The following is a 13280-nucleotide window of genomic DNA, read 5'->3' as shown; positions in this document are numbered from 1 at the left end:
TGTATTACTGTATTCTATTTTGTTTATTTCAGCTTAACCTAACCAATCAATAGTTTTATTAATACAGTACTTAAGAAGTCAAACGGAGTGAAGCCCGTGGGTAGCAGCTAGTTTGGTTAAACGGGGTTTTAAATTACTGAAATAATAAGAAACAAATTGTAAACATAACACAACTTCTACAGTGCATCGGACACAAATAGCAATACAAATTGTCTTCAGCTGATCCTTAATGATAAGAAATCTACTAAGGAAGTATCTTTTATCTATGATTGTACATACATACATACTGTAAGCGACTCAGCACTTAGAAGGTTAATTACCTTTTCTGCAGGCCTCTACAAACTATTTTTTTTTAAGTATAGATAAAAATAATGATTTTTTAAACATAGGTTTAAAAATACACGTTTCAGTGAATATCATTCTTTAATACTTTCTAATTGCATAAAGTGAGCTTATATTTACAATAAACTGTGGTTTTCATTAGTTACAAATTTTTACAATGTCTAAAATGCAAAAAAAGTAAAAAAAAAGATTTAATTTCAACAACATGGTAATATGGCAATCACAGTTCAATATACAGTTTGTTGCACAACTCAAAAATTTTAAAAAGATAGAAAACCTGCAATTTTACCAAGAATATTCCCCCACATTGAATTTATTGCTACTTGACAAGCCAGTTTTCTACCTTTTAAAAACACCCTCGGAAACATACAACATGCTGTGGAAAATTTAACACAGATCTTTCCACCATTAAACTAAACATTATCCACTTATACACTCTTTTAGAGCATATAAAACTAATATATAATACACTTTGAATATTTACAAACTATTTACAAATGAACACATTATAAATGAACGGTCATTACCAATGTTGGAATTAAAATTGAAATCAAGCCTGATATAAAAATCATCTCAACCGGAAAAAAACTTTGGTAATTGGTAGTAACCAAAAATTCAATTTAGAGGCTTTATAGCAATGATATAAATTTACAGGAGTTTAATGCATGCAGTTGATTGGTTTTCAATATTTAAATAATAAAGCAATCAAAACAGTACATATGGTTTTATTTGCACTATTTTAACTATGAACTCGGTAACGTAAATAATATAGACAAACCCCATTTTCAAACTTTTTGAATGCATTGTTTGCTAGGAAGTTTTGGTCCCAAAAGTAAAATTACACTACTCACAATAATTTAATCCATAATCAGAAATTAAATTAAACAAAAGTCACTATACAAAATAAAAAATTAAACTAATAAATTTGTACAACGATTAATCCTAATTTTCAGTTTTAACAGTAAACATGTTACAGCTTGATTCCACTACGTTGAGTAATTAAAATTAATACATAGAGATCAATTATTTTAAAGAATGTGTTACATATAATACAATTAACAGCCCTTAAACTAAATTGTAAGGAGAAGAGAGATAAGTCTGTTAAAGCATAATAACTAATCAATAATACTCTAAAATAACTCGCCTAACACAGAAAATAATTTAATTACTCTTATGAGAAACAAAGAATGGATAATTTTAAAATTAAAATGTTATCGTTTAACTAGCATGAACACTTAAATTGTTTGGTTAGACGAATAAAAGATTTCTAAATCACAAAATAGAAAATACTGGAAAAAGCTAACAAAAAGCGTACAAATTGTTGTCTTCTCTTTTACTACACTAAATCGCATAGCAAACTTTGGCATGATAGCAAATTTTGAGTGATTTTTAAATGGGCCGGAGCTAGAGAAAGTACTAACAACTATAAAACTAGTTTACTTGTATTTTAAGACCCGTAACAAAGACATTTCCGAAACTGCAGGCTTTTAATGAATGAAATCAGACTTTGTACTATTATCACTCACATTGTAATTAAACTAAATCTAATCACTGTCACTTTCTTTGCCTCTTCTCTTCTTCGGTGGTGGGGATTCATTTCTCCATTGCCGCCTTTCTAGAGTCTTCTGTTTTCGCTGTTCTTCAAACCTCCTGATGTCTTCTTCGTACTCGATCTGGATATTTTTTGGAGTAAAGTTTCTTGGAGGACCCGGAGGACCTGTAGTTACGCCCATGTGATGTCCTCTTTGATGAAATCCCCCTCGGTGGAAACCTCCTCGATTTCCTCTATCAAACCCTCTTCTGAATCCCCCCCTCATCCCTCTCTGAAACCTCCCTCTCATTTGACCTGCTCTTGGAACAAACTGGTGATTGGAAGGCCCAGCCATGATCTTTGGAGGAGGTGGTTCGTTGAATGGTAGGCCTACTGAAGGTGGCTCGTATTCCCAAGAATCTCTTCTTTTCTCGGGCGGAGGAGATTTCTTGTAAGGTCTCCAAGTACCCCCCCGCCGTGGGGAGGTGTCCCTCTTTTCTCTCTTCTTTGAGGAATACCGATCTCGTTCACGGATTTTTTCACGTTCATCGTAATCTTTTGGTGGTGGAGATTCAGAATATCTCCTTTTTTCCTTTTTCTCTTTACGGCTCTCCCTACGGCTGCTCTCCTCTTTAGACTTTTTCTTCTTCTTTGAAGAAGAAAACTTCTTTTTTGAGATGCTCATATCAGGAGATTCCGGAGGTGGTGGAGGTAGAGGGGCCGGTTGCTGGGGTGGTGGAGGATACATGGGTTGAGGGGGAGGCTGGGGATTTGTAAAAGGTATGTGAGGGGGAGGTAGAGGGGGAAGTGGTGGTGGCGCAGAGTGGAACATATGGGGTGGAGGGAAGTTAGGAGGAGGTAGGTGTGTGGAATGGTGAGGTGGTGGGAACTCTGGAGTGAACGTAGGTTGACTAGAAGTGAAAGGCTGGTTTAAGTACACAGGTGGGGGTGGGGGCTGGTGCATGTGAGGAAGCTCATCAATAGCACTCGGGTGTTCCACTCTTGATTTCAAAACATCTGGGATGGGTTCTGGATTTTCCGGATTCATAAATCCCATCTCCGAAGCTTTCTTCATGATTTCTTCGTCGGAGAGCTGACTGAGGGACAACTGGGGTCGCTGCCTCGGGTCTCTGTTGACCTTCACTGACGCAGCAACACTCAGGGCCGAGGACTGAGTTGAGAAACTCTCCTCAGATGCTGGGGAAGCTATCTTCTCACTAACTTCTGGCTCCAGTTCTGGTTTCTCATCTTCTGGAGAGTACGGCTCATCTGCAGATCTGTTGATCATCAAGTTTGATTTAGGATTTTAAAAAATCTAATACAAAAAATTGTAATCTCTAATGCATTATTTCCTTTTTATACTGTACAATTAATTATTGATTGGCTCTCCTAAACTTCTTCACCGTATCACTCTGATGGACACAACTTACCTATAAGCTTGGACAATTGGATCTGACTGGAGGTCCATGCTCTTAGGCTCGTCCGGTTTCTTCTTCAGACTTGCAATGATCTCCTGTAGATCGGAGGGCAGGGATATCTTGCTCTTGTCCAGGTACGAGGAGTCCGGAGGCGGAGGAGTGATTGAACCTGAAGGACTGTACGCCTCCTCTATTTCCTCCTCCTCCTCATCATTACCAACAGCCATGATTATCTCCTGCAGGACAAAGTCATGACAAATCACAATGCAATCAATAATTCAACTTCACTTGTATTTACAATTATTTTCCTACTAGTTATTATTCACTAGAATCACAAACATTAATCATCGGTCTCTTTAATTTTCAACACTTCAGAAAGGGAACATTGGAAATTGTAGAAGTTGCAAATCAACTAAAAAAAAACCTCTTTTATTAAACTTAAAAGGTAGGGTACCTATTCATTTTTCAATGATATCAATCAAATCATTCTTCATTCGTTATACACAGAGAACATGTGTTGAATAGATACAAATAGGCTATAATTACATTTATTCAAATATTACAAAATGATTTAAATAAATTTTATAAATGAAGCATTTTTAACTAAACATAAAGAGAAATATATAAACAAGACAAATGACACTTCCATCAAAATCACATTAGCAGTAAATCAATATACATTTATTTTCCAGGCCAAAATAAAACAAAAGCAAAAATAAGAAATAAAAAAAGTATTACTTAACATGGTAATAATTAAAAGGGTTCATTTAATTTTCTTATGGAATTCAAATTATATTTTTGTACTAATTTATGTAAAAAAGTCTTCCATAGAATAAAATTGAAATTGGATTAAACAATCTTTTATTGTTCATTTATAGTAGTTTACACAACGATTGCTTAAAGATAGTGTTAACGACACGAGTAGAAAATTTAATATTTATAATGGTTTAAATACCTGCATTCAGTAATCCATTATGCTGCTTGTGGCAACTATAGTTTCGGTTCACAGGGAACCATCTTCAGGCCGTACAAGGCGTCGTTATTCACTTCCATATATGAAGGTCGTCATAAGTACATAGAACACGAACACACGAAAACACACATTGACACGAACATTTAACATTAAAAATACCGAGTACTCGGGAACACGAGACAGGTGACGCGACCGGGTGGAAGTTGTAGCTCGAACTCGACTCTCGAGTTTCCTATGTTTCCATAGTTTGCAAATCAGCTCTTTCAAGGATTACTAAGAAATGCAGCACAGTGTAAATTCAGGTTTCTCGAGCTACAAGTTGAGTTCGAGCTACAACTTCCACCCGGTCGCGTCACCTGTCTCGTGTTCCCGAGTACTCGGTATTTTTAATGTTAAATGTTCGTGTCAATGTGTGTTTTCGTGTGTTCGTGTTCTATGTACTTATGACGACCTTCATATATGGAAGTGAATAACGACGCCTTGTACGGCCTGAAGATGGTTCCCTGTGAACCGAAACTATAGTTGCCACAAGCAGCATAATGGATTACTGAATGCAGGTATTTAAACCATTATAAATATTCAAACGTAATCCGGAGGCTAACAACTCTTAAAAATGAAATTAGAAAATTTAAGGTACGAGCCTTGGCGAATGCCTTAAAAACTTCCTACGAGTGTCGTTAACACTATTTACGCGAGTTGGGTACACGACTTTATCTATGGCAGTGTATTAATTACTAAGGGCCGGTTGCTGAGCTCGAGATTTAGCTAAGTTCTAGACTTAAACCGGCTTTAGACTCTGGAGTCTAAAAAATGGCTTGCTGAGTCAGGGCGTTAGCAAAGTCCAGAACTTAATAGACTCTGGAGTTTATTTGGCTGGTTAGACTCTGGAGTTTACTACTTTACCTACGACGGTGTTTTAATTACTAAAAATCACTACTCATAACTTTTAAGAGAGGTTATGTTTTTGTTTATAACCTCTCATTGCCACTCACAGTGATGCAATGAAACATTGTACCAAACACTAATTGCACCACTCAACAATTAAATTGGCCTGAACAGCTGATTAGTTGAAGTTCGAATCATTACAATTTTACTTCTTCCCTCTCAATCCTTGAACCTCATTGGTCCGTTACCGGTGTTGTTATGAGTAAAACTATGCTGTTTTATGAAAGTAAACAATGCTGTTATGTGGAACTTTTCAATTCTAAGAACTGACTTTATAGGCTTACCTCCATCAGTAGTCCAAAATTGACATGTTTCATTGCAAATGCAACATCGTCACTTTGGACTACTGACAGAGGTAAGCCTACAAAGTCATTTATACGTAGTCCAGGGGCAATCAGAATGAATACCTTAACTGAACTGAAACGGCTACTTGAAAAAACGGTCGTAGGTAAAATTGATTTAAATTGTCATATAGGAGCCGGTAGGTGTTGCAAAAAAATTTAACCCTGCCCCGAATAATTGTTTTTTTTTATTCCAGTTCAATTTGTAGTAGGTTTATAAATCTATTTTTATTGTCACCAAAGAAAAGTATTCCAAAAGTACTGTTCATCAACTACAATAGAAAAAAGGTACATAGGTATTATACCGACCACACCTAATAATTATAACCACGCCTAACTTAACCTAAGGGTGGACTATGTTTTAGGTTAGGTTACGTTACATTAGGAAGATTGTATGTTATTTAAACTACTTAAAATATTATTGGGAAGTTGATTTATCGGTGTGGCAGCTATAATACCTAAGTACCAAAACCACAAGATTTTAATTTCAATTAGTGATGGGCGAATCTAAGAAAATTTCGGTACAGAATCCGGATCCGGATCTTGAAAAATTCGGATCCGGATCCAGATACACACTGTAATAAGGGTGGGTAAAAAAAACGTAATCAACAGAATGCCAATTTAAATCATACTGTTTAAAATTAAATTGGTAATGTTTCAAGGTTAATATATCTTAGAGTAATCTCCAGTTGAGCCCATAATCCCTAATTTTTTGGAGACAATAAAAATTTTCAAAATCATAAAATGCACTAAGTTTGCACGACCACCAAAAGGGTATCTGTGTATGTTTTATTATAGTTCGATCTTGAATATGCTATATCATGGTTTTTGCATGCAGCATCCAATTTATTTATGCCTGGATCACCTCTTGTTAATCTCTTCCTTAAATTCGTTCCAGGTCCACAGTACTGATAGCCGGGTATGTGAAGTTCTACAAGTAAAATACCCGTGTCTGTGTACAAGAAGTCTATACTGTGTTCTAACTTAGAAAAATATTACATGGGGGAGTCTTGACTTTTTATTCATCCTGTATATACAGAGATAATCTTCTTGTACACAGACACAGAATATTTTATAGTGATGGACAAAACCCTAAACTTCGAGATTTTTTTATCACGGAGCATCGGGCGGGATTGAAATACTAACGGGATATTTTCGAGACGAGATTATAGGCCGTTAGCTTATCATCCAGGTAAAAAACTAAAAACTAGAGGTGTGCAGATATCCGAAAAATCGGGTTGGATTCGGTTTGGAAAGATACATGCCATTGCCGTATATGTTATTTGCATCAAGAGACAAACACTGAGACATGGCCTTGCCATATAAGTTATTTGCAACAAGAGACAAACACTGAGACATGGCCTTGCCATATAAGTTATTTGCATCAAGAGGCAAACACTGAGACATGGCCTTGCCATATAAGTTATTTGCATCAAGAGGCAAACACTGAGACATGGCCTTGTCATATAAGTTATTTGCACCAAGAGACAAACACTGAGACATGGCCTTGCCATATAAGTTATTTGCATCAAGAGACAAACACTGAGACATGACCTTGCCATATATGTTATTTGCATCATGAGACAATCACTGAGACATGGCCTTGCCATATAAGTTATTTGCATCAAGAGACAAACACTGAGACATGGCTTTGCCATATAAGTTATTTGCATCAAAAGACAAACACTGAAACATGACCTTGCCATATAAGTTATTTGCAACAAGAGACAAACACTGAGACATGACCTTGCCATATAAGTTATTTGCATCAAGAGGCAAACACTGAGACATGGCCTTGCCATATAAGTTATTTGCATCAAGAGGTAAACACTGAGACATGGCCTTGCCATATAAGTTATTTGCAACAAGAGACAAACACTGAGACATGGTCTTGTCATATAAGTTATTTGCACCAAGAGACAAACACTGAGACATGGCCTTGGCATATTAGTTATTTGCATCAAGAGACAAACACTGAGACATGGCTTTGCCATATAAGTTATTTGCATCAAAAGACAAACACAGAGACATGACCTTGTTATTTGCATCCTAAGACAAACACTGAGACATGGCCTTGCCATATAAGTTATTTGCATCATGAGACAATCACTGAGACATGGCCTTGCCATATAAGTTATTTGCATCAAGAGACAAACACTGATACATGGCTTAGCCATATAAGTTATTTGCATCAAGAGACAAACACTGAGACATGGCCTTGCCATATAAGTTATTTGCATCATGAGACAAACACAGAGACATGGCCTTGCCATATAAGTTATTTGCATCAAGAGACAAACACTGAGACATGGCCTTGCCATATAAGTTATTTGCATCAAGAGGCAAACACTGAGACATGGCCTTGCCATACAAGTTATTTGCATCTAGATACAAACACCGAGACATGGCCTTGCCCAGAGCCGGGGATAGTAGCTAGTAAGGGCTAGACCACTCCGCCGGTGTACCTGCATCCCGCTCGATTCACCCTGTGACGTGACGCGGTTGTCAGCCACGCCTGTGCTGTAGTATGATGGCAATGCTCGGCAGCGCACGCGCCCTGTTTCGAATTAAAATTCCCGCTAAATATAAAGACCAATGTTGTTAACCTCTGGCATTCTTGAAAGGAAATTAAATTGTATATGGAGTGGTGTAACTTGTTCATATGAATATTATTATTTACTATTTATTATTGAAGATCAAAGTACGAAGAATTGTTTTTGACTTTGAACATGTGGTTACTTTAATTATGTTTTTTAAATGATTATGAAATATTTAACCAAATAAACAATTTATTTGTATCCTTAAGGGTTTCTCGAAATAAAAAAAACATATATTTAGCCTTTCTCAATAGTAATATTTCTATTCAAAATGATATTCAAGTTTATTTATTTTTACAATTTTTAAGGCGAGCTTACTAAAATTAGGTTAAAATAAAAAAAAATATTTGGGTGGCGATATAAATATTTAATTAGAATTTCCTATCATGTTCTTATACTTTTTTAAATTTAAAATATTTCTGTAAAAATGTAAAACTCAAGCAGTTTTAAAACTAATGATTGTTCTGTGACACTTTTGATTGTTTCAAACAAAATTTGCTTATCGAAAAACAACAAATAATTAATATATAACAAATTATACTGTCACTGAAAATCATAAAATAATTTATTCTTGTAAAAAAATACAACCGACTTCAAACGCTCTAAAAAGAATCAAATAAATTCAATAAAGTAAACTTTTGTATTAGTCAAGCTCACGTATTTCAAGACGGCTCTATCTGCAAATACGAATTAAATAAAAGATTAAGAGTGTATTTTGAAAATCAATAAATTGTAGCTGGATAACATAAATATATGAAAAACATACTGAACTGTTTTGTTATAAACAAAATCAAAGGAAGTATTTTATTTTATTTTATGTTTACTTCAGAATGAATGCATTATGAAAATAACATACACAAATGTTCTATATGAATAGGATGATAATTTATCGTGATATTATAATTTATAGGATCTTTTTTAAGATACGCATTAAGGTATTAAAACACTAATTTTTAATAAGATAGTTAATTATAATCTTATAGTGGTAACTATAAGATTACAATTTACTATCTTATTGAAAATTATTAATCATTAATTATTCGTTTTGTATTTACATAGGAGTCATATTTTTCTCAGCCCACTTAGTTATAGCTACTTGTTTTTTACAGTTTTTGTTCAAAACACATACTTTCTAAACACCTACAATTTCAATCGTGCTCTTTAGCTTTTTAGAGCTGCAAGATATTCTTACGTTTTATGCTAGCTAAAACTTTATTTTTTTGTCTAGCTAATTTCAGTTGCGATTTTAAGATTACTACTTCAGTATGTACTTTTTCATTTATTCCTGTTTTACTTTTACAGTCTTTGCAATTGATCACATCGGGTATTCCATCGCGATTCATCTCTGTGCCAGTACCACATTATCCGGGATTTTACAAATAACAACTCCATAGGAAACAGATGAAAATCATAAACAAACTATCAGTCAGTCACATATTATTTGACTTCAGAACACTTCTAACCACAACTAACATTAAAACTTAACTACATACTTAGCGCAATGAATGCAAACAAACAAGGGGTTCATTGCAGAAGCGCTGGGCGAGGCAACCACGTGACGTCACGCGGCCGCCGACCCCCCCACTACCTGGCGCGGCGGCTTCTGGCAAACATCAAAAGAGTGGTCTAGCCCTTACTAGCTACTATCCCCGGCCCTGGCCTTGCCATATAAGTTATTTGCATCAAGAGACAAACACTCGGGGAAAAAACGGGCTTGTACATGGATACAGACAGCTTTGTGTTATTAAAAAAATCGGGGGAAAATCGGTCTTTTACATGGATACAGACAACTTTGTGTTTTAGGAAAAAAATCGGGAACAAATTTGAAAATATCGGATCCATCAAAACCGGATCCAGCCCAAGATCCGGAATTTTTTGGATCCGATCGGGTGCCGGTATTAGCTCGGATCCGGCGGATCCGGTAGTCCGATATTCAGATCCGACCATCACTAATTTCAATCAAAAAGGAAGCAAGGTCATTCAAATATGATAAAGCGTTATAACACAGCACGCTTGATTTAAACTTTGTTTTCCCCATCTGTTGTAAGAATATTACCTGTGGTGGTGACATGATGCCACTGTCTATCTTCTGCTTGCGCTCCTCGATGTCGTTGATCATGCGGTTGAGCTTGTCTACCTTGCGCTGCAGCTCCTCACTACACCCGGGCGACAGAGGCTTGTCCTCTCCCTCGCCAGGACTGTACGGAGCGTCAGCGTCGTCTGGCTCCTCATCCTCTGGAGTGTACGGCGTGTCGTCCTCCAGCATGAAGTCCTCACTCACTGTAAACAGTCAACCTCACTGTAGACTGCAGAAGGAAAGGAGTTATACACGATAAAATGAAAAGTTGTTGAATAAAGTTTTGACAAGAAAATCTGTTCTCAAAACCACGCTAACAAACACATTCAGCCACTAATCTTAGCCCCTATACACAAAAAGAGGTAATGAACACAATTAACTCACTAAAATCAAAACTATCCTGTGGAGTTGATAAAATCCCACTAAAAGCAGTAAAACACTGTGTAAAACAGCTTTTACCCATTTGTAATAATAATTCATTCTTAAGCTCGGGTCAATCCCCGCAAAACTTGCGAAGGTGTATCCTAAGCACAAGAAAGGCTCAACGCAAAATAAGACAATGGCTTTAATTCACTCCTGTCCACTTTGTCAATAGCACCCAAAAAGATGTCACGTCATTTACAGGACCAACAGCTACTTGCTAACAAAAAGTCAACAAGGGTGGAGGAATCTTAAAAGGCAGGCTAATGTATCAACCACTCCACTCACTAATTGATTAGCAAGATAAATATTCAAATTACAATCCGTATATGAAACTATTGCATTTCTTGAAGAAATCTCAAAAAATAGATTGATTGATCTATGTTAAGATATGTTAATGTGACATAAACGATTATAACTTACAATATGTTGTTTCATAAGTTTGACTTGTTTCGGAAGTCAGCATATTAGACAGAAATCAGTAATCTAGATCCGCACAAACTGTTGGTCACTCAATTCAACTACTTCCATTTTGATTAAAAAACTGAATACGATTTTTTACACAGGGGTGGAATGTCTACTCCTATCAATAGCCAAAGGTTAAATGAAACTTTAGATCCTGATAGTCTGGAATAACTTAAGCTCTCGTGGTTATGATGAGAGTATCATATTTGTGTCTAAGCCCAAAAATAAGTATGAATAAGAAAAGGTGACATTTGATGTTTTCCTCACCTGTTGGACTCTCCACGGTTTTGCTTTTGTTTGGTTTGAGTTTGATGATCCTCAATGGCTTAGGTGAGTGTGGAGGAGTGAAAGATTCAGTCTCAGGATGTTGGTGTGTGGTAGGTGGAGTGTGTCCTCCATCCTCAGGAAGCGGTGGAGTGTAGCTTCTCTCTGACTTCTTTGCAACCTTCGGGACGAATGGAATATCTTTGTCCGTCATCAGCCTTTTCCTTCTAGACCTTACGATGATACCCAGCAATAGATGAGGTCTGTAATCTTCAAATCCCGGTCCGTCCAGAGGCAACAACACCTGTGGCACTGGACTATGACTTGGCAAAGGTAGGATGTAAAAATCTTTAATCATCTTTGAATTGTTGCCAACCACTCCCAAGCGATTCCGGCTACTCAAGTACGAATAAAAACTCAAATATGACATTTTGTCTTCTTCATTGTCAGCAGCGAATCTAACAACTAAAATCTGCTTTGTTCCAGATTTTTTCATCTTCGCTATATAATCCCAAGCTGTTTCAGGACTGATTCTACCAACACAATCGATGTTATCTGGCAGATCGTATGGCAAATCCTCACAAATACCAGATACTTCGAGAATCGAACAAGAAAATTTGGCAACATCTGGCATTATTAGTGTTCCTTGCCATATTGGAGGTTTTTCAGGTCCTACTTCATCAAAAGTGTTAAATGGTGGTGTGCTTATATTTACGGTAGAACTAGGTTCTCGATCAGAAAGATCTTCTTCAACGGGACCGGTTTCTTCCTCAACAACCACATCGTGAATTATGTCTTTGATTTCAGCATCTATGATAGAAGACTGAACTGACGTCTTTACCTCTTCAATAACTTTTTCCTCACTTACAAACTCATCTTTCTTTACTTCGACTGTTGACTTTTTATTTTCATCAGGATCTTGACTCATTTTTCGTAGTCGACTCTTACTTCGTTCTCTATGCCTGCTCTTACTTCGTTCCCTAGGCCTACTCTTGCTTCGTTCCCTATGCCTACTCTTACTTCTCTCTCTCAACCCACTCTTACTTCTATCTCTTGGTCTACTTTTACTTCTCTCCCGTGGACTACTCTTACTTTGTTCCCTCGGCTTACTCTTGCTCCTCTCTTGTGAACGGCTCTTACTCCTTTCCCTGGGCCTACTCTTGCTCCTTTCCCTTTCATGGTGCTGGTGTCTACTTCTACTTTTTCTATCGCTACTCTTGATCTCTTCCTGCTTAGTTCCAACCTTTTCTTTACTCTTCTTTTCCTCAGGACTCTTGCTTCTACTCTTTTGTTCACTCTCACTCCTATGTCTACTCCTGTGCCTGCTTCTGCTCTTGTGGTGGTCTTTGTGGCTTTTTTCTTTACCATGACTACTATGCCTTCGCTCTTTATGTTTTTCTTCTTTCCTCTCCTTGTCCTTCTTGTGTTTTCCTTCTTTGTCCTTTGCCAAGTCCTCCTTGGGTTTGACGACAGGCTCCACTGTCGGGGTCGAGGGAGTCGTGACTGTCACTGGTTCTATTTCGACACTTGTCTCCAGTATCTTTGCTCCGAGACCGTCATCGTTCTCCACCACAATATCTCCCTTGTGTGTTTTCATCACCACTGTCTTGGCTTGCTGCATCAGATCCAGCTCCGTTTTCTTGATCATCTCCAACTGATGTCTTGCTTCTCTCTCTCGCCACTGAGCCAACTCTTGAGAGGCTAGTTCCTCTGGACTCAGTCTCACCAGCTGCTCGGGACTGATTGACTTGTCAGCAATCTTCCGGAACAGGGTCATATTTGCTTTATCTTTCATATTGAACATCAAGCTGCGATATTTTGACTTGTATTTGGCGTTTGTGTCTTTAAAGAGAGCATGTAATTCTTCTTCAATCTGTGTGGTGATTTTCCTAATCTGCAAAAATACA

General features: G+C 37.0%; 1 protein-coding gene across 3 annotated transcripts in view; it reads right to left on the bottom strand.

Annotated features, from left to right (window-relative positions):
• Positions 1-416: 416 nt before the first annotated feature.
• LOC128988434 (death-inducer obliterator 1-like) overlaps positions 417-13280 on the bottom strand; it is a 68258-nt gene continuing 55394 nt past the window's right edge. For all 3 annotated transcript variants that reach the window (XM_054409708.1, XM_054409710.1, XM_054409709.1), the window contains 4 exons: positions 11377-13267; positions 10204-10427; positions 3304-3527; positions 417-3150 (listed from right to left, as the gene is read on the bottom strand). In XM_054409708.1, coding sequence (XP_054265683.1) covers positions 1887-3150; positions 3304-3527; positions 10204-10427; positions 11377-13267 — 3603 coding nt within the window. In that variant the 3' untranslated portion in view covers positions 417-1886. The remainder of the gene's footprint in view (positions 3151-3303; positions 3528-10203; positions 10428-11376; positions 13268-13280) is intronic.

The sequence above is a fragment of the Macrosteles quadrilineatus genome, unplaced genomic scaffold, assembly GCF_028750875.1.
Source record: "Macrosteles quadrilineatus isolate MER2022 unplaced genomic scaffold, UCM_ALF_1.0 Scaffold_3__2_contigs__length_128488019, whole genome shotgun sequence".
Lineage (NCBI taxonomy): Eukaryota > Metazoa > Arthropoda > Insecta > Hemiptera > Cicadellidae > Macrosteles > Macrosteles quadrilineatus.
The sequence above is the reverse complement of the archived record's forward strand: the minus strand, read 5'-3'. Positions and strand labels throughout refer to the sequence as shown.